Raw genomic sequence first — 27,069 nt, forward strand, 5'->3', positions numbered from 1 at the left:
TAGAATTGAGTTAGAATAGAATATAGAACAATTAGAATAGAATATAGAATAGATTATAGAACAGAAATATAGAATAATAGCAGAGTTGAAAGGGACCTTGGAGGTCATCTAGTCCAATCCCCTGCTCAGGGAGGAAACCCTACACCATTTCAGACAAATGGCTGTCTAATCTCTTCTTAAAAACTTTTAGTTTTGCAGAATTCACAACTTCTGGAGACAAACTTAGTGCCATAGCCACGGAGGGCTTTATACCAGGGGTCACCAACTTTTTGGACTTCAGGGACCACCAAACTTGTAATTTTAAATTCCGCAGACCAGAGACCCTGGGAAAATCCCCACAAAATTCTGCAGGAAAATTCCCCATCCCGTTTTCCTACCGATCGATCATTCTTTATTTGGGATCGCAGGATACCGTCTCCAGTGATTCTGCGAGCAACTTAATCTGCCTGCCTGCTTTGCCTGCTTTTGGGTAAAAGTTGCTCTTTTTTTAAATAAAAAAATTCAATATTTACATACATGGTGTGTTGTGAGTTAATTTCGTGAGTTTGTGTGCTAGCAAATTTTATGAGTTTGCATACAAGTTGACATACAATATTTACATACAAGCCACACCCAGCCAGTCACGTGACCACCAAGCCACGTCCAGTCAGCAAGCCACACCCATAGAACCGGTTGTTAAGGAATTTGAATCCCACCCCTGATCCCATGGTCACATGATCAAACTTCAGACCCTTGGCAACCGACTCATATTTACGACGGTTGCAGTGTCCTGAGCCCCTTTTGCGACCTGGCAAAGTCCACGGGGGAGCCAAATTCATTTAACCACTGTGTTGCTCACTTAATGCCTTCAATGATCCACTTAACAGCTATGACAAAAAGGATTGTAACATCGGTCAAAACTCACTTAACAAATGTCTCGCTTAGCAGCAGAAACTTGTGGTCCTAAGTCGAGGACTACCTGTATTCATTGCCTTCCTAAAATCATTTGCCTTAGAATTTCTCCATCGTTATCCCTTCTTCTAATCCCTCATTCTAGTGAGGTATAAAATTTAAACTTCCTGCTCAATTTTTGTTCACCATTTTAAGGTAGTTTTGGACTCCGTCCCTCCCTCCCAATTTCCCTGTCAAACCCAGTTTTGACAGGCCAATTTTCAGACTCTTGCCATCCTTCGATATAATATCCCAAAAGTGCTTTTTTTTTTTTCCAAGAGTAAACTGGGCTTTCTTGTTTTTTTCTCTTCTCATCCAAGGAGCTTATTCTGCTCTGATAGGATAGTGGATAAATGATAGGATATATAAATCCTTCTGTTCCCGGTCCTCCAGTCAGAGCTGAAGAAGCTTCTTGGACGAGAAGAGAAACGTCTTCAGAGGGGAAAAAAACAGAAGTTTCCTCTTGAAAAAAAAAGACACCTTTTGGGGGGGGAGAGAGAGACAGAGAGAGGAAGCGGAAGAAGAAGGAGGAGGAAGGAAGGAAGGAAGGAAGGAAGGAAGGAAGGAAGGAGAAAAAAAGTCATAAAATGGAGCAAAATTGACTTCAGATCTGACTTGCTCAGCAACCGAAATATCAGGCTCAAATTATGTAAATCGAGGATTTGAGCAGGGGGGTGGACTAGAAGACCTCCAAGGTCCCTTCCAATTCTGTTGCACTGGAAAAGCAGACTAGGATAATAATCGTCTTGAAGCAAATGGAATATTCTTGGATCAAACTGGTAGGATCCAGCTGTCACTTCCCCCCCGCCACTCCCCAAAAATATGCCAGAGAAAGAAAAAAAAATCAAAACTTCATTTATTGGGTGACAGAATCCGTTTCACAGAAATTGCACCACAAGATCCAACCTGGTTCCTGCACATTCGCAAACACACACACACACACACACACACCAACACACACTCCCTCCACAACAGAGAAATGAAGAAAACAAACTTGTGGTTTTATACAAAAATAAAATAAAGAGTTTGATCCACGGAGGAAAATGTAGCAAAACCAGTTTTGCCTCACACACCCTTGTCGCCCACCCCCCATTATCCTGCAAAACATGGTGGCCTGAGGTATTTCTTCTCCCCTTTAACTAGACGGCTGGGGGCGAAAGAGACATTTTCAACCGGTTGCAAAAATGAAGATCCGAGGCTGCCACAGTTCGTCCTCGATTTACAGCCATGAGTTTGGTGCCCATTCAGAGTTGAAAAATTCAACTTACGGCCTGTTTTTCACACTGGCGACCGTCGCAGCATTTCCTGGGGGAGTGTCACATGATCCAAACTCAGACACTTGCCAATGGACTCGTATTTATGACGGTCGCAGGGTCCCCAGGTGTGTGTCAATTTTACGAACTTCTGACAGGGGAAGTCCACGAGGAAGCCAGATTCACTTAACAACCAGGTAACTATCAACGGCAGGGATTTACTTAACAACCATGGCAAGAAATGATGTAAAATGGAACCAAGCTCACTTAATAAACGTCTCGCTTAGCAGCAGAGATTTGGGGATCAGTTGTGGTCGTGAGTGGAAGACTATCCATATTTATTTTCCATCTTGATCCAAAAATGAGAATTGGGGTGGGGGGAGGCATGGTGGCTTATGAGAGAAGGAGAAAGAGACAGACAGACAGACAGACAGACAGACAGACAGACAGACAGACAGAGACAGAGAAAGGAGAGAGACAGAGAGAGAGAAGGAGAGAAAGAGAGACAGAGAGACAGAGAGAGAGGTGTGAGGGACAGACAGACAGAGGAGAGAGAGAGAGAGAGGAGAGACAGGAGAGGAGACACAGAGAAAGAGAGGAAAGAGACAGAAAGAGAAAGGGAGGAGAGACAGAAAGGAGAGATAGAGAGAGGAGAAAGACAGAGACAGAGTAAGAGGAGAAAGAGGAGAGAGACAGAAAGAGATGAGAAAGAGGAGAGACAGGAGAGGAGACACAGAGAAAGAGGAAAGAACAGAAAGAGAAAGGGAGGAGAGACAGAAAGGAGAAAGAGAGAGGAGAAAGACAGAGACAGAGAAAGAGGAGAGAGATGAGAGAGACAGAGAAAGAGGAGATGAGAAACAGGAGAGACAGGAGAGGAGAGACAGAGAAAGAGAGGAAAGAGACAAAGAGAAAGGGAGGAGAGACAGAAAGGAGAGATAGAGGAGAAAGAGGGAGAGGAGAGAGAGGAGAAAGACAGAGACAGAGAAAGAGGAGAGAGATGAGAGAGACAGAAAGAGGAGATGAGAAAGAGGAGAGACAGGAGAGGAGACACAGAGAAAGAGGAAAGAGACAAAGAGAAAGGGAGGAGAGACAGAAAGGAGAGATAGAGGAGAAAGAGGGAGAGGAGAGAGAGGAGAAAGACAGAGACAGAGAAAGAGGAGAGAGATGAGAGACACAGAGGTGAGAAAGAGATGAAAGAGATTAAAAAAGAGAGATGAGAGGGAAAAAAGAGAAAGGAGTAAAAATTAAAATAAATTCAAAATAAAATGCTCCAAATTATGAAAAGTCAGCTTTAAAAATAAAATGCATGAGCTGAAAGTGAAGTTTATGGGCATCCCTCCACTTTGGGTATTACATGCCAAATTTGCAGATAGTTTTCATTTATGACCATCACTGGACATGGAATTTTGGTCGTAAGCCAGCCAGGTGGAAGGCGTTAAATAGGTCCCTAAGTAAGCCGACTTGTTTTTACAACTGTTTTTAAGATGGTCGTCAAGGAAGCCATTACGGTCATTAAGTGAATCACATGATTTTTAAGCAAATCCAGCATATCCAATGGGTGGGTTTTTTGTTTTTTTCTGTTTTCTGGAAAACACCAAAAAACATCTTAAATTATCGTAAGTGTGAGAGCCAGTTGGCAATCACCAGAAATGCGGTCACAGGATGAAGACCGAACATTATTTTACAAAGGTCAGAAGTGATTTTACAGGCCATTGAGCACCCTTTCATGAGTCCCTCCATCCTAACTGCGAACCGTCCTTCAAGCGAACCGTCGTTAAGCGAAGCGCTACATGTCAATGCTCCCTCCCAAAGAAAGTGACAAAACCCAGCAGCTGATAAATGAATGTTATTTTGGAGGAAGTGTAGGAGTGCGATCGTTCCTCAACCGGCATTGAGATTCGATCGTACATTTGCAAGCGGTGTTTTAAAAAAAAAAAGTTTGTTAAAAGTTGGTGATTTGCAAGTCTGAAGCTCAGCCAGCTACTTCATCATCCTCACCGTGACACCCACAGCTCAAGGAAAAAAATAATTTATTTTCCCTAGTGACAGGAGTCGGCAACCTGCGGCTCTAGAGCCACATGTGGCTCTTTCATCCCACTGCTGCGGCTCCATTGCTCAAAATGTCACAACCGCCAATTTGCAACACCCCTCCAGCACACAATTTATGGAGCTTTTCACCCCACCTCCCCACCACCATCCCACCCACCCCTGTAGGTTTTCTGGCTCCTGGTGTTTTCTTTTATTTGGGAAATGGATTCAAATGGCTCTTTGAGTGTTTAAGGTTGCTGACCCCTGCTGTCATGCCCCTGTCAAGAGTCTGAATCTGAGGAAGAAGTCAGACAGCTGACAGGGAGTGGAAGTGTGGCTCCATTGGCCGTGGAGGAAACTGGGGAAGGGCAAAGTCCAGCTGGGCAGAGCAGGGGAGAGGTAGAACAAGGGAGAGGGAATTCAGAGGAGCTCTAACCAAGGAATCTCCCCCCACCCCACCCGCCCCAGGGAAAGATTTCTCTTTGGCACTTTGGGTCCCCAGTTCTGTTTTTAAGAAAAAGATGACTAGATCTGAAAAATGTCGCTTCTAAGTTAGGAAAAGCATTTGCAACAGGAATGTACGACATAGATCAACAGCAGTCATACATGAGCGGAGGAGCTGGGGGAGGAAAAATAGTAAAGTTGATTTGTTAGGCAAAAATAAACTAGATGGGAGAATATTTATAGCTCAGGGTTGCAATGCGGTTGTCCATAGTGGTCTCTGAGATCGGTTGTTTTCTTGCAGACGTTTCATTACCCAGCTAGGCAATATCATCAGTTCTACTAGAGAAGGGGGTTTACAAAGAGGACTGTGCGGTCCTTGCTGGCCCCTGAGCTTGGTGGTTTTCTTGCAGACGCTTCGTGATCTAACTAGGCCAGTGGTTCCCAAACTTTTTCAGTCCACCGTCCCCTTGGTGCTACGAACTCATCCTCGGTACCCCCCGCTCAGGGATGGGATTCAAATTTCTGTGGGTGTGGCCTAATTTGAGGGTGTGGCTTGCTGGTAACGTGACTGGATGGGCATGGCTTGCTGGTCACGTGGCTGGCTGGGCGTGGCTTTGTGGTCACATGACTGGGTAGGTGTGGTTTCGTGGGCATGTGACTGGGTGGGAGTGGCCAGGTGACTGGCAAACGAAATACAAGTGGTCCTCACTTAATGGCCGGTTGTTTAGCAAGTGTTCTAATTTATGACCTGTGAGCTACTTGACCTGTTTCTGGAGTTTTGACAGCCATGCACACACATACACACACACTCCCTTTTAACCCTGCTGGAGCAGGTCACTGGACTAGAATCGGCAAAGCATCTCTGATTAGATTCTAGTAGTGAATAGAATCTAATCAGAGATGCTTTGCCTATTCTTGATTTGTTTTATTTGTATCTCTTTATTTTATGTTGCTGTATTGCATTGACATGGGTGTCCCTTCTTGTGCACAGCCCAGAAGCTTTTGTGATTCTTTGCAGCAAATATTACTGACCTCCGGCTTTGCTCTACTTTTCAAACGCTCTGCCACTGCCACGTTCTCAGTGCCGGCCCCGCAGGTCCACCCCATTGAGCCCGCTTCACTGGAGGGACCTGCCCAAGAAAGTCCAAGCGGAGCAGTGCACCAAGTCAATGGGGTGAGCCTGAGAGAGGGAAAGAGAGAGAGAGAAAAGAGAAAGAGAGAAGGAAGAAAAGAAAGAGAAAAGGGAAAGAAAGAAAAAGGGACAAAGGGGGGGATGGAAGGAAAGGGACAGAAAGAAAAATAAATGAGGGAGGGAGGGAGGAGAAAGATAATGAGATATCTATTCTAGTCCAATCACCTGCTCCAGTAGGGTTAGAAGGGTCTGTGTGTGTGTGTGTGTGTGTGTGTTGTCCTAGTACTTTACCAATACATTTTGGTTTTGCCTTCTTCAGAATTGCCACTGTAATACATTAGGGAAAATTCATTTTTTAGGGTGGAGGTCTGGTCCAATGGATCCAGTTTAAAGCCTCAACAAAATGTGAGAGCTTCCTGATAGTCTTGACCATGTTTCGTCCACAAAACCTTTAACAGAAGCCAAAGATGTTTCAATGTGCTGGCAAAGATGCTGGCAAAGGTGTTTCAATGTGGAAAAGGGCCTCAGTCTAAACTAGGCCTCATTTCAATCTGATGCATCAGCTCTCTCTCTCTCTCTCTCTCTCTCTCTCTCTCACACACACACACACACACACACACACTCCCTCCCTCCCTCCCAGACTGGCTTTGCTCAACTTTCTTCATGTGCCTGTGGAGCTGGCGCCTCAAACATGGATGGATAGATGGATAGAGACAGAGGCAGAGACAGATAGGTAGGTAGGTAGATAGATATATTGATAGGTAGGTAGGTAGGCAGGCAAGCAGGCAGGAAGAGACAGACAGACCTTTTGGCTGGATGGATGGATGGATAGGTAGGTAGGTAGCTAGCTAGCTTGATGTATGTATGTACGGATGGATAGGTAGGTAGGTAGACAGACAGAAAGATCTTTTGGATGGATGGATGGATAGATTGGTAGATAGGTAGGAAGGCTTTGACCACGCGCCCAATATCCAGGATCCCTCTCAACCAAGCCCACCCCTCTTTGCAGTTTCCAAGTTCACAGGCTGCCCCTCCCACCAGGGATCAGCTTCCCAAGCACACACACACACACACACACACACACACACGGGGCACTCACGTCGTAGAGGGCGGTGCTGTTCCCTGCTTCCTAGAACCAGTACAGGGCAGGGTTGAGGAAGCCCAGGGCAGGCAGCAGTGTAGCGTTGGAAAAGCAGAGCAAAGCCGTGCCGACGCTGCTGTATTTGAAGCGCCGCCCCCGCAGGCACGTCGGGAAACATCCATTCCGGAGCCGGAGCCTCAATGGGTGAACCTGCAGGGCCAGCCGGCGCCTCGAATGCACCGCTGCCACCTCTTAGCGCCCCTCTGCCGGCCCCCTTAAGGCCGTTAAGAGGTGGCAGGGGGGGCACCGCGTAGAACGCAGCTGTGGCAGCACATAACATGCCACTGCTTCCGCATTGGAGGCGCCGGCTCCGGAGCGGTGCTAGTCAATGGGTGAACCTGCAAGGTCGGTACTTGAACACCCCCCTGCCACCTCTTAGCACCCCCCTGCCAGCCCCCTTGCCTCTTAGTGCCCCCCTAAGGCATCCCACTGCCCCCCCAGGGTGCGGTACGACCCACTTTGGGAACCACTAAACTAGGTAATATCATCAGTGCTGGAAGGGAAGGAGGTTTGAAGAAGAGGAGGAAGAGGACGGTGGTGGGGTACTTGGTGATCTGAGTTTGGTGGTTTTCTTGCAGACGTTTCATGATCCAACTAGGCCAGGGGTCCCCAACCACCAGTCCGCAGACTGGTACCGGTCCGCGGAACAACTCCTACCAGGCCGCTGGCTTGCTGGGCGCCGCCATCTTTTTGATGAAAAAGTGCTTCCGGTGAGCTTTTCCGGGTAGAAAGCTCACCGGAAGCACGTTTTCATCAAAAGAAGCGCCAGCGCTTCGGTGAGCTTTTCCGGGTAGAAAGCCATTTCTACCCGGAAAAGCTCACCGAGCATAGCGCCGCATCTTTTTGATGAAAAAGTGCTTCCGGTGAGGTCACCGGAAGCACTTTTCATCAAAAAAATGGCGGCGCCAGCTGATCCGTGCCGGGCCTGGCGTAAAAAGGTTGGGGATCACTGAACTAGGCAGTATCATTGGTGCCAGAATGGAGTGGAGTTTGCTGTTTATATACAAGTGGTTTGCCACCACCAACTCAGACAATAATCCACAGTAAACAAAAGCCCAATCAAGGAACCAACAAGAGGAAAACAACACTCCCATGGACTGGGCAGGCCGCTTCTACATAGAGAGCAAACTCCCTTCTAGCACTGATGACGTTACCTAGTTGGGTCACGAAACGTCTGCCAGGAAGCTGCCAAGCTCAGAAAGCATCAAGGACCCCCCTCCAAGAAAAGCTCTTCGGGAGGAAAACACTCCCTCCCCCAAGCGCATCTCAGATCTCAAGTTACGGCAAAGGGACACAAAAGGGGTGCGCGAACATCTTGGTCTGCAATTCAATTTTTCAAAAAAATTTTTTTAATTATCATCACCACTATTTTTAGCGCTGCGCACCGGCCCCTTTCTGGGACACGGCTGCAGATCAATTTTAAAAAAAAACACCAGTAAAACCAATGACAAAATTGTCAAAAAAAATACATAAAAACTCACCCTGCTCACCCAATCCCTACCCCACACCCCTGCCACCTCCAAAACGCCCGGGCTCTCGGAAGTCCACAACGCCGTCGAGAACGCCATGAGGATTAAAGCGGCCAGGTCCCGTCAAAGGAGAGGAAGGCATCAGCGAAAAGCGAGGGGAGGGGTGTACCCCTGCCTGGAGACCTGCCAGTCCGGAAGTTCCTGGTTAAACAAGGCCGACACAAGGCCTTGCATGGGGACGACGCCCGCCAGCTGCCTTGGTATCCGAGTCCTGCTGCTCAGCAGCTTGGCTCCTTGTCCGAGCGCCGTCTGAGGTGATTTGAAATCCCATCCAGGGTTTAGCTGGTCTGTTGAGCTTCTGCCCGGCGCAGCTGGTCCCGACTCTCTCCGGCCTCCTCATCCTCCATGGCCATTTCCAGCGGTAAGGAAGGCAACAAGACCACCTGTGCCCCAGTACCCTCCTCCATCGGCTCCAACATGCCGTTCAGGTCCATATCCTGGATCTCCACGTCGTAAAGGGGGCAGCCCGCGAGGCCGCGTTACTCTCGCACTCGACGCAAGCCTGAAGCGGGAAAGGAAGACATTGATAAGTTTAGGGTGGGTTTACCTCACGGTCCTCTCCAAATGGGGCAGCCCATATTCTACAGCAAGGGTGGTCAAACTCGATTTCATTGAGGGCATTGTGGTTGTCCTCCGGGGGTGGGGGCACGAGAGGGGCGTGGCCAGGGTGGCCGAATGGGAGTGGCCAGCTTGACACGTAGGTGATCACACCTGAAAGGCCGGTACGTGCGGCCATCTTGGAAACGGTAAGAGGCCGGCCTGCGTCACTTTGCTGTTTCCAAGATGGCCACGCAGGCCGGATCTCACCACATCGCAGGCTGGATCCGGCCCGCAGGCCTTGAGTTTGACAACCCTGTTCAACAGGAGTCATTGACTTACAACCGTTCATTTGGTAACCAAAGTTACAACGGCACTGAAAAAAAGGACCATATTTCACACTTAACGACCCTTGTGGCATCCCCTTTTGGTCACGAGATCAAAATTCAGATGCTCGGCAACTGGTTCGTCGTGCCCGAGTCATGCGATCCTTTTTTTGCGACCTTCGGACAAGCAAAGCCAACGGGGGAATCCGGATTCCCTTAACGAATGGGTGAGGGATGCAGGGATCCACTTACTAACGGCAGTAAGAAAGGTCGTAAAATGAGGCCAAACTCGCTTAACTGTCTCACTTAGCAGTGGAAATTCGGGGGTCAATTACAGTCATAAATGGAAGGCTACGGATTATGTCCCTAAAGACTCATAAACAGACAGTGGGAGAAACGTCGCCCCCTTACTCCAAGCAAATAAATCTCTTTGCTTGGAGTAAGGGCTAACAATGAGAAAAATGAAAGTAAATGAACACTTGTGCACTAAAGCAGGGGTCCCCAACCACCGGTCCGTGGACCGGTACCGGTCCGCGGGACAACTCCTACCAGGCGCGGCTTGCTGGCGCCGCCATCTTTTTCATGAAAAAGTGCTTCCGGTGAGCTTTTCGGGTAGAAAGCTCACCGGAAGCATGTTTTCAACAAAAAGATGGCGCGCATGCTTCGTGAGCTTTTCCGGGTAGAAAGCCATTTCTACCCGGAAAAGCTCATCGAACGCAAGCGCCGCCATCTTTTTGATGAAAACGTGCTTCGGTGAGTCACCGGGCACGTTTTCATCAAAAAGATGGCGGCGCCAGCTGATGCCGGTACCGGGCAGCGGCGTCAAAAGGTTGGGGATCACTGCACTAAAGGACAGGCAGGGGCGATTCTCCAAGATATAAAAATAGATTCTGAGACTCTGGAAAGGGTGCAGAGAAGAGAAACAAAGATGATTAGGGGATTGGAGGCTAAAACATAGGAAGAGCATTTGCTGGAACTGGGTATGTCTAGTTTAATGAAAAGAAGGACCAGGGGTGACATGTTGCAGTCTTCGAATTATTTGGAGGGGCTGCCCCAAAGAAGAGGGGGTGGTCCACCTGTTCTCCAAAGCCCCTGAAGGCAGGACAAGAAGCAATGGGTGGAAACTAACCAAAGAGAAAAACAACTTAGAAGCTTCCTAACAGTGAGAACAAATAACCAGTGGAGCAGCTCCATCGTTGAAGGTTTTTAAAGAGATGTCTGGACAGCCCTTTGTCAGGAATGGAATAGAACAGGGTGTCAAACTCAAGGCCTGAGGGACGGACCTGCCCTGCGAGGTGCTTAAATCCGGTCCATGGGGCCGGCCTAAAACTATCAAAGGACTGGCCCGCAGTGCCTCTGGCGGCTAAAACAGGCTACGTGCACACACACGCCTCATTTTCACCCTCCATGGCCTCCCGCAGCACTCTGCTGGCTGAAACTAGGCAAAAACAGGTTGAAAATGAACTGAAAAACAGACCAAAAACAAGCTGATAATGGGCCGAAAAAATGGACCGAAAGTAGGCCGAAAACAGCCAAAAACGGGCCTAAAAATGGACCCAAAACGGGCCACGTAGTCCATTTTCGGCCGGCAGTGTGCTGCGGGAGGCCACGAGGCGCAGGGGGGGGGAGGCTGTGCAGATTTCCCCATGCCCCGTTTTGGCCCGCAGGATGAAACAGGAGGCATCCGCCCTGCCCTAACACACACACCCTGCCACCGTCCATCCGCTGAGAACTACAATACCGATCCGGCCCTCAAAGAAATCCAGTTTGACACGCCTGGTATAGAATCCCCTGCTCAAACAGGGGGTTGGACTAGAAGGCCTTCAAGGTCCCTTTTCCAACCCTGCGGTTGTTTTTCCGGTGGCCCCTTGTTGCTCTCGACATCCCTCCCTCCCTCCCTCTCCCCCCCCCGGGCGCCGCCAGTGGCCTCCTCACCGTGATGTTAATGGCTCTGGGCAAGATCCCCTTCTGGACCCAGGAATGGACCTCGGCCAGCTCCTTCTTCTGCTCTTCTGTGAATCTGGGCTGTTGCTTCTGCAGCTGCTTCAGTTTCTCGCGATCGTCTTGCAGGACAGTCTCCATGTCCCTGAAGAAGACAAGTGGGTCAGAAATGCCAGTCAATCTCTCTCTCTTATGGGGCCAGAAGCGGCCCCGTGGCATTCGTTCCCCAAACTCCGACCAAAATTAAAGCCCAGCATCCCAGCATCCCCTTAACGATAACGAGAAAAGCAGTGTTGGTTTTCTTCTCTCTTGGGGAATCCTAAAAACCTCGATCCCAGGAGAATCGAGCGGGTCCAAAATCCCGACGTGGGAAAGGACTCACCTGGTGGGCAGCTGATAGGTCATCATGACCTTATCGTCGGTGTTGGCCATCAGCAACCAGATGGGATCCTGGAGGACGTATTTCATGAAGTGTTCGTTATCCTGTGCGGATCGCTTCTTGGCCCGTAAATCATTCTCGGACGAGTCAATGCTGCCGAAGTATTTGCTGGTGTTGCTACTCTTGCTGCTGGCTGCGGGAGAGGAAAAGAGGAAGCTGGTTGGATGCAGGAAAGTCCTCCCCGTACCGTGAACTGGACAAAGGCATCCAGTAAGCGAGGAACTGCTGGTGAAAATCTCCCGAAAGCGACCACAAAGCCATGATCTTCATGGCTTTCCTGCTAGGGCAAGGGTCGGCAACCTGTGGCTCTGGAGCCGCATGTGGCTCTTTCATCCATCTGTGTGGCTCCCTGTCGCCAGTCGGTTCTGCAACTAGGGGTTTCAGTTAGGACAAGTAGAGGAAAAGGGACGCCGGGCTAGGAGACTCTATGGTGAGGGAACCAGATTTCCCGTCGGCTCCAGGATTGAACGGGAGGGAGCGGGGTTCCAGTTAGGACCTTTGTGGCTCTTTTGAGTGTTTAAAGTTGCCGACCCCTGTGCTAATAACTGATAACAAAGTGTCGGCCACCTACCCAGATCCTCTCCCATGAAACCCAGTTGCTAGACTTACTGGTCCCGCTGGCAGACGTGCTCTCCCCGTTGGAGCCCGAGGCCATGGAGCCCGAGGCGGCTGACCCCGTGCCGGAGCGCGAATCTTCTTGAAGGAGGAGATCCAAGAGGTCACTGGAGCTGGACAAAGCGTCGTTGTTGGAGGAATCATGAGCTTCCACCTGGAAGGGGATGATGGCCCAAGGTTAGGACCAGGAAGGAGTATCCGCTCCAAGAACAAGCTCCTCTCTAGCAAACCCCGATGTCGCCCCTGTTCCTATGGCTGCTGTACCCCCTTCCCTGCGGCTCTCATCGCAACCTCGATCTCCTTGTCCAGCTCACATCGGAGGAAAACTCTCCTGTGAAGAACCTCACAAGGTTAAGTCCTGGATTTGAACGATGCAACTCCAAGAACAAAGGTGTCAAATTCAAGGGCCGCGGGCTGGATCCGGTCCGTTTTGAGGGCTTAGATCTGGCTCTCAGGCCGCTCTGGAAACCACAAGGACCGGCCGCAGTGCCTCTGCCAGTGAAAAAGGAGCCCGGGGGGCCTCTCCAAGCTCCGTTTCAAGTTCCGTTTCGGCTGGCAGAGGGCTGCAAGAGGATGTCGTGGGTGAATGTCGAGCTGGCCACGCCCACCCCGCGAGGCCAAACGCAACCCTAACGCGGCCCTCAATGAAATCGGGTCTGACACCCCTGTCCAAGGATTGGAGGCATCTTGGTCGCCGAAGGAAGGACAGGACACCCTACAGCTGCCAATTGCTGCCTTCCCTCCGGGTGATCAAAAATCTGAACTCATTCCCAGGAGGAGGACTCTGTCCAGAGAGCCCTTTAGCCCAGGGGCCGCTTACCATGCAGGCTTCCTTTGGCGGGCCGAGTTCATTCCCAGGCCCTGCCCGCCGGACACTCCAACCCAATCTGCTGAGGTGCCGGCTGGTCCCGCTTGACCGCTCAGGGCGGCTTCTTGGCGGTCACTCAGCTTGGGCAGCTCTTCCATCTGGAGCAGGTCCAGCTGCAAGGGGGAGCTGCAGCGCGACTCGAAGAGGGGGGATTCGGCCCGCTCGGGCTGGCTCATCGAGTGCGGGGTGGAAGAGCGGGAGGGGACCTGCAGGACGGCTTCGGGCCCAGGAGCCAGCGTGCCGCCAACCGGCGGCGGAGGCCCGAAGGGGAAAACGGGACTCCCAGGAAAGTATGCCTGGGGGAGGGGGTTGTTCATCTGGGGAAGACATAATTGGGCAGGACGAGGGCCACCATGGGGCCGACGAGAGGGGCGGGGAACTGAGGGGCCGGCAAGGGGTTGTGCGAAGCCTCGGTGGCCGGGGCGCGGTGGGGCGAGGGGAAAGACAGGGATGGGGTAGGTGGGCATAACGGTGGGGTAGGACATGTTTGGGAGGGAGGGCGGGGAAGGGCCGGAGGGGGCCCAAGAGGAGGCGGCTGGGGACAGGGCAGCTGTGGTGGGGAGCCAACGGAGGTCTGGGGGGAGCTGGTGCTGTCTGACGATTTGTTCTGCCGGATGCGTTTGGCCTTGGACTTCCGGCTGCGTCCCCGTCTGCCTGACCCGCGAGGGCCCTGGCACCGGCCTCTGGGTCCTGGGGAAGCAAAAGAAGAGAGGGTGAAGAGGGGGGAGGAAGAGGAGGAAAAAGCAAGAAAGATGATGAAGAGGAGGGAGAAGGAAGAGGGAGGAAGTGGAAGAGGGAGAAGGTGGAAGGAAGGTAGAGAAGGAGGAAAGAGAAGAGAAGCAGGGAGGAAGGAGAGGAGAATGAGGAAGGAATGAGACTAAAAGAAGATTCATTTAACCAGACCAATCTTAAAAGGCCTAAATTTATTTTATTTATTTATTTATTTTATTTATTTGATTTGCCAATTGTTTACAAGATAATAAGTATAAATGTATACATAGTTGTGAATACATGAAATGGTTACATATAAGAAAAATAAAAGAATAAGAGAAACAATAGGACAGGGACGGTAGGCACGTTGGTGCGCTTATGCACGCCCCTACAGACCTCTTAGGAAAGGGGTGAGGTCAATAGTAGACAGTCTAAGGTTAAAGTTTTTGGGGTTTGGGGAAGAAACTACAGAGTCGGGTAGAGTATTCCAGACATTGACCACTCTATTGCTGAAGTCGTATTTCCTGCAATCAAGTTTGGTGCGGTTTACTTTGAGTTTGTATCTATTGTGTGCTCTTGTGTTGTTATGGTTGAAGCTGAAGTATTCATTGACAGGACATTGCAATGCATGATTTTATATACCATGCTTAAGTCAGACCGAAGACGGCGTAGTTCAAGGTTTTCTAGTTCTAGAATTTCAAGTCTGGTGGCATAAGGTATTCTACAACGAGTAGAGGAGTGGAAAACTCTTCTTGTGAAATATTTCTGGACTTTCTCAATTGTGCTAATATCAGATATGTAATGTGGGTTCCAGACTGATGAACTGTATTCGAGTATTGGTCTAGCAAATGTTTTGTATGCTCTGGTTAGTAGTGTGATATTACCAGAGAAAACTTTACCCATAAACTTTAGTCCAGTGGCCATAATTTAGCCTTTTAAGAACAAGAAGAAGGGGGGAGTGCAGAGGAAGGAGGAAGCGGGAGGTAACATCGTCAGTGCCAGAAAGGTATAGGATTTTCAGAGAGGAGGAAGAAGAGAATTAGAAGGAAGAGGAAGAAAAAGATGAGAGAGAGGAGAAGGAGGAGGAGGAAAGAGAGGAGGAAGAAAGGAGGAAAAAGAAGAAAGGAGAAGAGGAAAAAGAGGAGGAGGAAGAAGAAAAGAGGAGGAAAAGTAGAGGAGAAAGAAAGGAGGAAAAAGAAGAAAGGAGAGGAAAAAGAGAGAGAGAGAGGAGGGAGGAGGAAGAGGAGGAGGAGGAGAAAGAAGAAGAAAGGAGGAGGAAGACTGTGGTGTCCTTGTTCTATGGGTTTAGGTCATTTTCTTGCAGATGTTTCGTGACCCAACTAGGGAACCTCATCAAAGCCAGGAGGGAGTGGGGCTTGGGAAGAGGAGGAGGAGGAAAAGAAGGAAGGAGGAAGAGAAGGGGAAAAAAATAGGGAGATCCACCCCATGCCTTCTCCCCTCCCTACTCACCTCGCTGGTTCTGGGCCCGGGGGTGGTGCAGCTCCTGCCAGCTGTGCCTGGAGGGGGAGTTGAAGACGTGCAGCTGGCTGAGGTCCTTGAAGCGGGTGAGGAAGGAGTGCTCCTCCTTCTGGGTGTGGATGGAGAGCACTTCCTTGCTCAGGCCCACCCGGCGGTACTGCGGCTCCCGTCCGGGAGTCCCGTTGAGTGCTGGGGCGGGCGGGGTGGTGCTGGGCACTGTCTCTTCCATCATGACGATGTCTGCGGGGGGAGTTTGTGGGGGAGGAGGAAGAGGAGAGGAGGAGGAGACACCAAAACAAGGGGAAGACAAAGACGTCAGCCTTTCCATCCTCCAGGAGGGGGAAATAAATCCTCCTGTTTACTGCTGGAAATAAGCGACTCCTTGATTTAACCCCAATTAAATCCTGAGTCTCGAGCCAGACTTCCAAAACTTCCAAAAATGGATTTACTGGGAGTTAACATGTCCAGCAGGTTTTTTTTTTTTCCCCTGCAGGTTTTTCACCAAGGAAGGAAAATCAGGGAGTCCGGTTAAACAGGAAATTTTCTCGACTTATAACAGCTCGCTTTGCGACCATTTGAAGTTGTGACAGACAACACACACACAACCCACCCACCCACCCCAAAAAAAGTTGCTTATGACACAACTCTGAACTTCCAAAAGTTAGCTCCTCCCGGTAGTCATGTGACCTGCATTTTGGGTGTTCCCCAATCTGCCCTCATTTATGTCCGTTTGAAACATCCCGGTGACTTCAATTTATGACGGTGTCCCGTCCCCCGTCCCCCGAAAAATCGGCATTTTATTTCTGGTTTCTGGCCCAAACCCGTACCCCCATAGCAAACGATGAGCTCTCCTCACAACCGTCACAAATAAAGAAACGGTCATAAAATAAAGTCGTTGGGATAAAGTCCACACCCATCTTAAATGTTGCCAAGAACGTTTAAGAAAACACCGAATTAGATGATTGTAGCATGTATGAGTTGGTCATCTAGACCAACCCCCCCTCCCCCTTCATTACAGGACCAATCATTTCCAATAGCTTCTAGTATTTTTATTTTAATATTTTTTATATTTTACTTTATCTAATATTTTTTATACTTTATTTTATCTTAATTGTTTTATCTAAAAAAATTTTTAATGATCTTTTTAACCTGTTTAAGCCACCCAGAGTCATTGGCAGGAAATAAAACACCAGAAATAAATAAAATAAATGGCCAACACACTGTACGTACAGTGGCAATGAGTCCCCAAAGCCAAACAGAGTAGGGGTACAGGTAAGAGACCACATAAAGAAAGGGCACTGTGGAAGGCCAAACAACTGACTGATCTTAATTCTTCCCAATATTAATATTTATAACATATTTATATCATATTGCAATTTTATACAACCATTATAATATAATAAATTATATTATTTATATAATATTTATTTATAAAAAGCAGCAGATGGTACACTTTTTTAGGATGAGCTGCTACAGGCAAAGAATACAGTTAGTCCTCGATTTACGACCACAACAGAGCCCACAATTTATGATGCTAAGCGAGACCAAGTGAGCTTTACTCCATTTTATGACCTTTCTTGCCACCGTGACAAATGGAATCTCTCTGCAGTTAAGTGAGCCACTGTGGTCGTTAAGTAAATCCGGCTCCCCCGTTGAAGGTCGCAAAAGGGAGTCGCGTGACCCCGGGGGCTGGGGGCAGGGACACGGACACCATCCTAAATGCGAGTCAGGCATCAAAAGCATTTACCAAGAAGGTAAATCCCGTCGCAAGCAAGTCGTTTAAAGTGTTTAAAAAATGATCCTAAGATCCCTTTTTGCCGTCGTAAGTTTGAATGGTCACTAAGGAACTGTTGCACGTCGGGGACTATCCCGCGTTGACTTAGCAACGGCAGTGCTTCACTTAACAACAGCAGCGAGGAAGGTCATACGATGGGACAAAGCCCGCTTCAACGGTCCTGGCTTAGAGCAGCGGAAAATTTGGGTGTCAACTCGTAAAACATTCCTATGCCTGTTTTTGAGTTGCCGTAAACCGGGGGAGGCAGTCATGAAATTCATTTATTGGAGAACGTGATTGTTGACACCCAGCCCGTGAACAGTGCTTCATTGGAGAATCTGATTTATGACACACCCAGAGGGGGAACAGGGTCACAGGTTATTTGTGAATTTCGTATGCCAGAGTTGGCTTCATTTAGGTTAATGCCGGCCTGTTGCTCCTAATAAACCTTTTGAGGTGTTTTTTTTAAAGCTTGGCCCGAGGCTCATGATTTAATGAGGGCGATCGCCGGAACCCTGACATCGGGGCTCAATTGTGCTCGTAAGCCGAGATTATCTGTACAGGTAATTATTGATATTTCATTTCTAATTTCCAATTTACCTCCCCGGGGCCGGACAGAGAAGTCCAAAGGGCCCGATGTGGCCCCCACAAAATACCGTCTCTCGTGAAGGTTCTTCCTCCCCCCTCCAGCTCCGTGTCCCCTACCTTCACAGCACGTCTCCCCCCTTCCTCGACCCCTCCCAGCTGTCCCGTCCTCCCCTTCTCCCTCCCTCCCACCCCGCCCCGCCCGCCCCGGCCTGGATGTTCTCAAAAATGGTGGGTGATCCACCTCCCCTACCCGACTCCAGGGGTTTCTTGTCTCCCACGTGGACGATGGTACTGCTGAAGCTGCAATGACTGGTCACGGACACCACGCTCTCAGCTGTGCTAGTGGGCAAGGCCAGCGGAGTGAGAGGGCTTCCCACCACGGCGGCGGCAGCAGCTGCCGCCGCCGCCCCAGTTTCTTCCCTCTGGCTCTCTGTGGCCGGCAGCCTCTCCTCGGGCACATCTGTCCAAAGAGAGGGCTGGATTAGAACTCAAGGCAGGGGGTGGGGGTGTCCCAGTACTCCTGAGACGTGCTGAACGGTAGGATGGACAGAGAGAGACCTGGCGATGCCCAAATTCCTCAGCCGAGGCAGCCGCAGCCAACACCATGGGGAGACCTCTTCCGAGGAAGCCACCAGCAACTCCGAGGGACCCGGGAAGGAGGAGAAGCAAAACCATGCATAAAGGAACGGGAGAGAATAGCGGAGAAGAGTGGGAGGAGTCGGATGGCAGAGAAGCCCGGGGGAATGAGGGGGCAGCAGCGGAGGATTTGGGGAGGGAGGTAGGGGGTCGGGGAGGGAAGGAAACCCACCTTTGTTCCGCGCGGCCACCTGTTGGCGCACTTTCCGCTTGTCGTCGTCTGAATTGGAGGAGGTGGTGTAGGAGGACGAACCACACTTGCGTTTCACGCGGCTGGGGATGTTACAGCTTTCCAGATATCTGTGGGGAGGGAAAGAGGGGAGAAGATTTGAAAAAGCAGGGCGTCAGGTGCAGAAGATTAGGTACGCACGTGACGGACGTGATTCAACTACTTTACTGCTGATAGCCTTTAAACAGGAATCTTCTAACTAAACTGCTTTGTTGGTGAAAGTATGTGCGGGAATCTTCTAACCAAATTGCTTTGTTGCTAAAAGCCTAAGTGGAGGAATCTTCTAACTAAGCTGCTTTATTGTTGAAAGACTACGTGCAGGAATCTTCACAAAAAAACTGCTTTGTTGATGAAAGAATGTGTGGGAATCTTCTAAGCAAATTGCTTTGTTGCTGAAAGCCTCTGCACAGGAATCTTCTAACTAAACTGCTTTATTGCTGAAAGCCTCTGCGCGGGAATCTTCTAACTAAATTGCTTTATTGATGAAAGAATGTGTGGGAATCTTCTAACCAAATTGCTTTGTTGCTGAAAGCCTCTGTGCAGGAATCTTCTAACTAAGCTGCTTTGTTGCTGAAAGCAAATGCGCAGGAATCTTCTAACTAAACTGCTTTATTGCTGAAAGCCTCTGTGCAGGAATCTTCTAACTAAATTGCTTTGTTGCTGAAAGCCTCTGCACAGGAATCTTCTAACTAAATTGCTTTGTTGCTGAAAGCCTCTGCACAGGAATCTTCTAACTAAACTGCTTTATTGCTGAAAGCCTCTGTGCAGGAATCTTCTAACTAAACTGCTTTATTGTTGAAAGCCTCCGTGCGGGAATCTTCTAACTAAACTGCTTTATTGCTGAAAGCCTCTGTGCAGGAATCTTCTAACTAAACTGCTTTATTGTTGAAAGCCTCTGTGCAGGAATCTTCTAACTAAACTGGCTTTATTGCTGAAAGCCTCTGCACAGGAATCTTCTAACTAAATTGCTTTGTTGCTGAAAGCCTCTGCACAGGAATCTTCTAACTAAACTGCTTTATTGCTGAAAGCCTCTGTGCAGGAATCTTCTAACTAAACTGCTTTATTGTTGAAAGCCTCTGTGCAGGAATCTTCTAACTAAACTGCTTTATTGCTGAAAGCCTCTGCACAGGAATCTTCTAACTAAACTGCTTTATTGCTGAAAGCCAACGTACAGGAATCTTCTAACTAAATTGCTTTATTGATGAAAGAATGTGTGGGAATCTTCTAACTAAATTGCTTTATTGATGAAAGAATGTGTGGGAATCTTCTAACCAAATTGCTTTGTTGCTGAAAGCCTCTGCACAGGAATCTTCTAACTAAACTGCTTTGTTGCTGAAAGCCTCTGTGCAGGAATCTTCTAACTAAACTGCTTTATTGCTGAAAGCCTCTGCACAGGAATCTTCTAACTAAACTGCTTTATTGCTGAAAGCCTCTGTGCAGGAATCTTCTAACTAAACTGCTTTATTGTTGAAAGCCTCTGCACAGGAATCTTCTAACTAAATTGCTTTGTTGCTGAAAGCCTCTGCACAGGAATCTTCTAACTAAACTGCTTTATTGCTGAAAGCCTCTGTGCAGGAATCTTCTAACTAAACTGCTTTATTGCTGAAAGCCTCTGTGCAGGAATCTTCTAACTAAACTGCTTTATTGTTGAAAGCCTCTGTGCAGGAATCTTCTAACTAAACTGCTTTATTGCTGAAAGCCTCTGCACAGGAATCTTCTAACTAAACTGCTTTATTGCTGAAAGCCAACGTACAGGAATCTTCTAACTAAATTGCTTTATTGATGAAAGAATGTGTGGGAATCTTCTAACCAAATTGCTTTGTTGCTGAAAGCCTCTGCACAGGAATCTTCTAACTAAACTGCTTTGTTGCTGAAAGCCTCTGCACAGGAATCTTCTAACTAAATTGCTTTATTGCTGAAAGCCTCTGTGCAGGAATCTTCTAACTAAACTGCTTTATTGCTGAAAGCCTCTGCGCGGGAATCTTCTAACTAAATTGCTTTATTGATGAAAGAATGTGTGGGAATCTTCTAACCAAATTGCTTTGTTGCTGAAAGCCTCTGCACAGGAATCTTCTAACTAAACTGCTTTATTGATGAAAGCCTCTGTGCAGGAATCTTCTAACTAAACTGCTTTATTGCTGAAAGCCAGTGAGCAGGAATCTTCTAACTAAGCTGCTTTATTGCTGAAAGCCAACATACAGGAATCTTCTAACTAAACTGCTTTATTGTTGAAAGCCTCTGTGCAGGAATCTTCTAACTAAACTGCTTTATTGCTGAAAGCCTCTGCACAGGAATCTTCTAACTAAACTGCTTTATTGCTGAAAGCCAGTGAGCAGGAATCTTCTAACTAAGCTGCTTTATTGCTGAAAGCCAACATACAGGAATCTTCTAACTAAACTGCTTTATTGCTGAAAGCCTCTGCACAGGAAGGGGCAGGTGGGGAAGAAAAGATCTCAGGCAGATCTCTCCAAAGATTGACTGCAAAACATCTGGCTGAAAATGAGAGCACCGGCCAAAGCCTTACCGGATAATGCCATCCAGGCAGTTGATCTGCTGGTAGGAGTAGTTGGAAGGCTCCTTCCGCACCGAGTCCTCGGAGGGGGCTGCCTTGCCCGACCACGTCTCCATGCCCCTCCTCAAGGTCTCCCTCGATTGCCCTGGGCGACTGACGGGTGGATCCAGAGCTAGGAAGGGAAAAGGCAGAGAGGAAGAACGACCATGAGCAGGGAAGGGAAGAGGCTTTTGCAAAAAAAAACAAAAAACGGCCAGGATGAAGGCACCGCAGTGGCTCATGGGTTTGTGTGTACAATGGGAGGAGGAGGGAGGGGAGGAAAAAGGAGGAGGAGGGATGGTGAAGCAGGAGGAGAAAGGAAAAACAATGGTGAGGAGGAGGAAGGGAAGGAGAAGAAGGGATGGAGAAAGGGGAAAGAGAAGGAGGGATGGAGGAGGAGGAAGGGGAAGGAGAAAAGGGAAAAGGGCAAGAAGGAGGCATGGAGGAGGAAGAGGAGGAGGATTAGTGGCTCCCTCTTACCTGGCCGAGAAGGCTTGATGGACAGAGGTTTGACCCGGGAATCGATGAAGACCTGCTGGCCCTGGTTCTTCACCATGTTGACATCCTTGCAGATTTCCTGGAAGGTCACCTGGGATCCAGAGAGAGGCGGAGTCAGAAGAGCCCCCTCCATTGGGAGAGGCTACACCCCAAAACCACTTTTCATATTTCGCAGAAGACTTTCCTCGACTCTCCCCAGGATGGGCCCTTCGGAGTCCCCCGAGGGAGGGGGCTGGGACTCAAGAGGAGCCGTCTTTAGGGGCTCCTTGGGCCAGGCCTCCCGCCACCCGGATAGAGGACCCCGCCCTGCCCTCCCCACGCTTACCGGCCGGAGGGCCTGGGCCTCCTCTGAGGGGAAGCCGTTGCTGTTGCTGGAAGAGGCGATGCTCGGGAACTGTTCGTGGGAGGCCGAGTTGCTGCAAAGGCCCGGGGCTCCACTGCTGTGCACCGGCTGCCCGGGGAGAGGAGGAGCAGCGTTAGAGCTGGGTGGAGGGAGGAAAGTGGGGGAAAGGAGGAAGGAAGAAAAGAGGCAAGGGTGGAAAAGGAAGGAAGGAAGGAAGGCAAGAAAGGAGGGAAGAAAGGAAGGGGGAGGAAGAAAGGTGGAAGAAAAAGGGAGGAGGAAGGGTGGCAGAGGAAGGAAGGAAAAGGAGAGAGGGAGTGAAGAAAGAAATAAAGGGAACAGAAGAGGAAGGAAGAAGGGAAGGAAGGAAGGAGGGAGGGGAGAAGGAAGGAAAGAAGGAATGGAGGGAGGAAAGAAAAGAGAAAGAGAAGAGAAAGAGAGAAGGGAAGAAAGAGAGAAGGGAAGAAAGAAAAAGAAAAAGAAAGAAAGAAAGAAAGAAAGAAAGAAAGAAAGAAAGAAAGAAAGAAAGAAAGAAAGAAAGAAAGAAAGAAAGAAGAGGCAGGCAGGCAGGAAGCAGGCAGAAGGAAGGAGGAGGGAAGGAAGAAGGAAGGAAGGAAGGAAGGAAGGAAGGAAGGAAGGAAGGAAGGAAGGAAGGAAGGAAGGGCTTACCTGCAGCAACAGCCGGTGAATCTGCTCGGACAGCTCCTGAATTTCCACCTCCAGGGCCTTGGACTTCAAGACTTTGGGGGCGGTGAAGACATCCTCGTTGAGGGGACCCCTGAGGTCAACCAGAGAGAGGAGATGAGAAGGAGCCCATCTCACACACACGCACGCACACACCCTTCCTGAAGCCCCACCCAATTCCGCTTCCTGTTCGGACACTAGGCACATTTCCAGCCACTCTTCTCTTCTCCTTCCTCTCTCTCATCCCCCCTTTCCCCCTCCCTCCCTTGGTCCTTGGCTCCCCAGCCAGCCTACTTGAAGGCGGCTGGACTTCAACTCCCAGGATTCCCCGGCCAGCATTGCAACTCTGCCTAGGGAATCCTGGGAATTGAAGTCCCCCTCGGTCTTCAAACCCGCCCAAGGTTGAGAAAGGCGGGCTCCGGCAGCCATTTTGGCCATCCAAATGACCTTCTCTGGCCCCATCTTGGAAGTCAACTAACCTCCCTCCCCGCCCCGCATGATAGGCTCCGCCCCTCACCCCCTCCCCAGCCAAGCTCCTCCCACTCTCCCAGAGGCAGAGCCATGCCCTCCCTCTCCTGCCGATCGGATCTCTAATCTCCCCAATGAAGATCACCCAGCCACACACCAGTGCGAATTCCCCCTCCCCCAGAGTGTGTTTCACACTTACGTCCGCACTTTGTGCCTGCCCATGATAAAGCGAGACTTTGCGACTCCAGGGGTTGACGAAGCTGGACCAGCTGGTGTCAATGGTGACATATTCCCCGTTGCGGGCACAGAAACGGATGGGCAAGTGGTCGAACGGCTGGCCGGCGTATTGCAGGACTGGAAAAGGGGAGGAGAGAGGAGGAAGAAGTGGGGGGGGGGGTCAGGTCAGCGACCACTTAGGCCAAACATCCTTGGTACGGATGGTCCTCGAATTACAACCCTTAATTGTATCCGAAATTTCCACTGCTGAACAAGGCGATCATTAAGTGAATCGCGCCTGATCTTCCAACCTTTTTCTTTTGGGGGGGGGGGGGCTGGTCATTAAACAGATCACTGCGTCTGGTAAGTGAACCAAGTGGTCATTAAGTGAATCCAGCTATCCTTATAATGTTGCAGGATGGGAAGGTTAGAAATGGCCATCCAAGGTGGCTACCGTTGTAACCTACCACGAGCCGTAATAGCTGTGGAGATGGCGCAATGGCTGCAACGGCGAGGACTGGCCGTAAACACATCCCCCCCGTATACTTACTTTTCTTGTGTATGGCCAGCATAAGAGGCCGGTCCTCAGGGTGCAAGTAGAAAAGGACAGGGTCCCAACCAGATCCTGGGGGAGGTAGCCAAGCAGGGGGCAGCTCTGAGGAGGAGACAAGAGGCCACTGTCAAGAGGGCTGGTCGGTATGCGAGTGATTGGCCCAAAGTTCACCCAGCTGGCTTTCCTGCCTAAGGCGAGATTAGAACTCCCCGTCTCCTAGTGATTGGCCCAAAGTTCACCCAGCTGGCTTTCCTGCCTAAGGCGAGATTAGAACTCCCCGTCTCCTAGTGATTGGCCCAAAGTTCACCCAGCTGGCTTTCCTGCCTAAGGCGAGACTAGAACTCCCCGTCTCTAGTGATTGGCCCAAAGTTCACCCAGCTGGCTTTCCTGCCTAAGGCGAGACTAGAACTCCCCGTCTCCTAGTGATTGGCCCAAAGTTCACCCAGCTGGCTTTCCTGCCTAAGGCGAGACTAGAACTCCCCGTCTCCTAGTGATTGGCCCAAAGTTCACCCAGCTGGCTTTCCTGCCTAAGGCGAGACTAGAACTCCCCGTCTCCTAGTAATTGGCCCAAAGTTCACCCAGCTGGCTTTCCTGCCTAAGGCGAGACTAGAACTCCCCGTCTCCTAGTGATTGGCCCAAAGTTCACCCAGCTGGCTTTCCTGCCTAAGGCGAGACTAGAACTCCCGTCTCCTAGTAATTGGCCCAAAGTTCACCCAGCTGGCTTTCCTGCCTAAGGCGAGACTAGAACTCCCCGTCTCCTAGTGATTGGCCCAAAGTTCACCCAGCTGGCTTTCCTGCCTAAGGCGAGATTAGAACTCCCCGTCTCCTAGTGATTGGCCCAAAGTTCACCCAGCTGGCTTTCCTGCCTAAGGCGAGATTAGAACTCCCCGTCTCCTAGTGATTGGCCCAAAGTTCACCCAGCTGGCTTTCCTGCCTAAGGCGAGACTAGAACTCCCCGTCTCCTAGTGATTGGCCCAAAGTTCACCCAGCTGGCTTTCCTGCCTAAGGTGAGATTAGAACTCCCCGTCTCCTAGTGATTGGCCCAAAGTTCACCCAGCTGGCTTTCCTGCCTAAGGCGAGACTAGAACTCCCCGTCTCCTAGTGATTGGCCCAAAGTTCACCCAGCTGGCTTTCCTGCCTAAGGCGAGACTAGAACTCACTGTCTCCTAGTGATTGGCCCAAAGTGACCCAGCTGGCTTTCCTGCCTAAGGCGAGACTAGAACTCCCCGTCTCCTAGTGATTGGCCCAAAGTGACCCAGCTGGCTTTCCTGCCTAAGGTGAGACTAGAACTCCCTGTCTCCTAGTTATTGGCCCAAAGTGACCCAGCTGGCTTTCCTGCCTAAGGCGAGACTAGAACTCCCCGTCTCCTAGTGATTGGCCCAAAGTGACCCAGCTGGCTTTCCTGCCTAAGGTGAGACTAGAACTCCCTGTCTCCTAGTTATTGGCCCAAAGTGACCCAGCTGGCTTTCCTGCCTAAGGTGAGACTAGAACTCCTGTCTCCTAGTTATTGGCCCAAAGTGACCCAGCTGGCTTTCCTGCCTAAGGCGAGACTAGAACTCCCCGTCTCCTAGTGATTGGCCCAAAGTGACCCAGCTGGCTTTCCTGCCTAAGGCGAGACTAGAACTCCCCGTCTCCTAGTGATTGGCCCAAAGTTCACCCAGCTGGCTTTCCTGCCTAAGGTGAGATTAGAACTCCCCGTCTCCTAGTGATTGGCCCAAAGTTCACCCAGCTGGCTTTCCTGCCTAAGGCGAGATTAGAACTCCCGTCTCTAGTGATTGGCCCAAAGTTCACCCAGCTGGCTTTCCTGCCTAAGGCGAGACTAGAACTCACTGTCTCCTAGTGATTGGCCCAAAGTGACCCAGCTGGCTTTCCTGCCTAAGGCGAGACTAGAACTCCCGTCTCCTAGTGATTGGCCCAAAGTGACCCAGCTGGCTTTCCTGCCTAAGGTGAGACTAGAACTCCCTGTCTCCTAGTTATTGGCCCAAAGTGACCCAGCTGGCTTTCCTGCCTAAGGCGAGACTAGAACTCACTGTCTCCTAGTGATTGGCCCAAAGTGACCCAGCTGGCTTTCCTGCCTAAGGCGAGACTAGAACTCCCTGTCTCCTAGTTATTGGCCCAAAGTGACCCAGCTGGCTTTCCCGCCTAAGGCGACACTAGAACTCACTGTCTCCTAGTGATTGGTCAAAGTTCACCCAGCTGGCTTTCCTGCCTAAGGTGAGATTAGAACTCCCCGTCTCCTAGTGATTGGCCCAAAGTTCACCCAGCTGGCTTTCCTGCCTAAGGCGACACTAGAACTCCCCGTCTCCTAGTGATTGGCCCAAAGTTCACCCAGCTGGCTTTCCTGCCTAAAGGCGAGACTAGAACTCACCGTCTCCTAGTGATTGGTCAAAGTTCACCTAGCTGGCTTTCCTGCCTAAGGCGAGACTAGAACTCCCTGTCTCCTAGTGATTGGCCCAAAGTGACCCAGCTGGCTTTCCTGCCTAAGGCAAGACTAGAACTCACCGTCTCCTAGTGATTGGTCAAAGTTCACCTAGCTGGCTTTCCTGCCTAAGGCGAGACTAGAACTCCCTGTCTCCTAGTGATTGGCCCAAAGTGACCCAGCTGGCTTTCCTGCCTAAGGCAAGACTAGAACTCACCGTCTCCTAGTGATTGGTCAAAGTTCACCTAGCTGGCTTTCCTGCCTAAGGCGAGACTAGAACTCCCTGTCTCCTAGTGATTGGCCCAAAGTGACCCAGCTGGCTTTCCTGCCTAAGGCGAGACTAGAACTCACTGTCTCCTAGTGATTGGCCCAAAGTGACCCAGCTGGCTTTCCTGCCTAAGGCGAGACTAGAACTCCCGTCTCCTAGTGATTGGCCCAAAGTGACCCAGTTGGCTTTCCTGCCTAAGGCGAGATTAGAACTCCCGTCTCCTAGTGATTGGCCCAAAGTTCACCCAGCTGGCTTTCCTGCCTAAGGCGAGATTAGAACTCCCGTCTCCTAGTGATTGGCCCAAAGTGACCCAGTTGGCTTTCCTGCCTAAGGCGAGACTAGAACTCCCCGTCTCCTAGTGATTGGCCCAAAGTGACCCAGTTGGCTTTCCTGCCTAAGGCGAGACTAGAACTCCCCGTCTCCTAGTGATTGGCCCAAAGTGACCCAGTTGGCTTTCCTGCCTAAGGCGAGA

General features: G+C 50.0%; 1 protein-coding gene across 1 annotated transcript in view; it reads right to left on the bottom strand.

The window, feature by feature from the left end:
• Positions 1-8,256: 8,256 nt before the first annotated feature.
• PER1 (period circadian regulator 1) overlaps positions 8,257-27,069 on the bottom strand; it is a 39,227-nt gene continuing 20,414 nt past the window's right edge. The window contains 21 exon segments of the mRNA XM_087945777.1: positions 8,257-8,920; positions 8,923-8,959; positions 11,256-11,406; positions 11,644-11,833; positions 12,310-12,469; positions 13,136-13,170; positions 13,173-13,502; positions 13,505-13,608; positions 13,610-13,718; positions 13,721-13,873; positions 15,365-15,613; positions 17,986-18,195; positions 18,544-18,671; positions 21,125-21,284; positions 21,632-21,740; positions 21,975-22,100; positions 22,659-22,767; positions 23,341-23,369; positions 23,371-23,495; positions 23,908-23,970; positions 23,973-24,010. Coding sequence (XP_087801903.1) covers positions 8,736-8,920; positions 8,923-8,959; positions 11,256-11,406; positions 11,644-11,833; positions 12,310-12,469; positions 13,136-13,170; positions 13,173-13,502; positions 13,505-13,608; positions 13,610-13,718; positions 13,721-13,873; positions 15,365-15,613; positions 17,986-18,195; positions 18,544-18,671; positions 21,125-21,284; positions 21,632-21,740; positions 21,975-22,100; positions 22,659-22,767; positions 23,341-23,369; positions 23,371-23,495; positions 23,908-23,970; positions 23,973-24,010 — 2,800 coding nt within the window. The 3' untranslated portion in view covers positions 8,257-8,735.

Source organism: Notechis scutatus, chromosome Z, assembly GCF_049901735.1.
Source record: "Notechis scutatus isolate UNSWTSFEM ecotype Mainland chromosome Z, rNotScu1.2, whole genome shotgun sequence".
NCBI lineage: Eukaryota > Metazoa > Chordata > Lepidosauria > Squamata > Elapidae > Notechis > Notechis scutatus.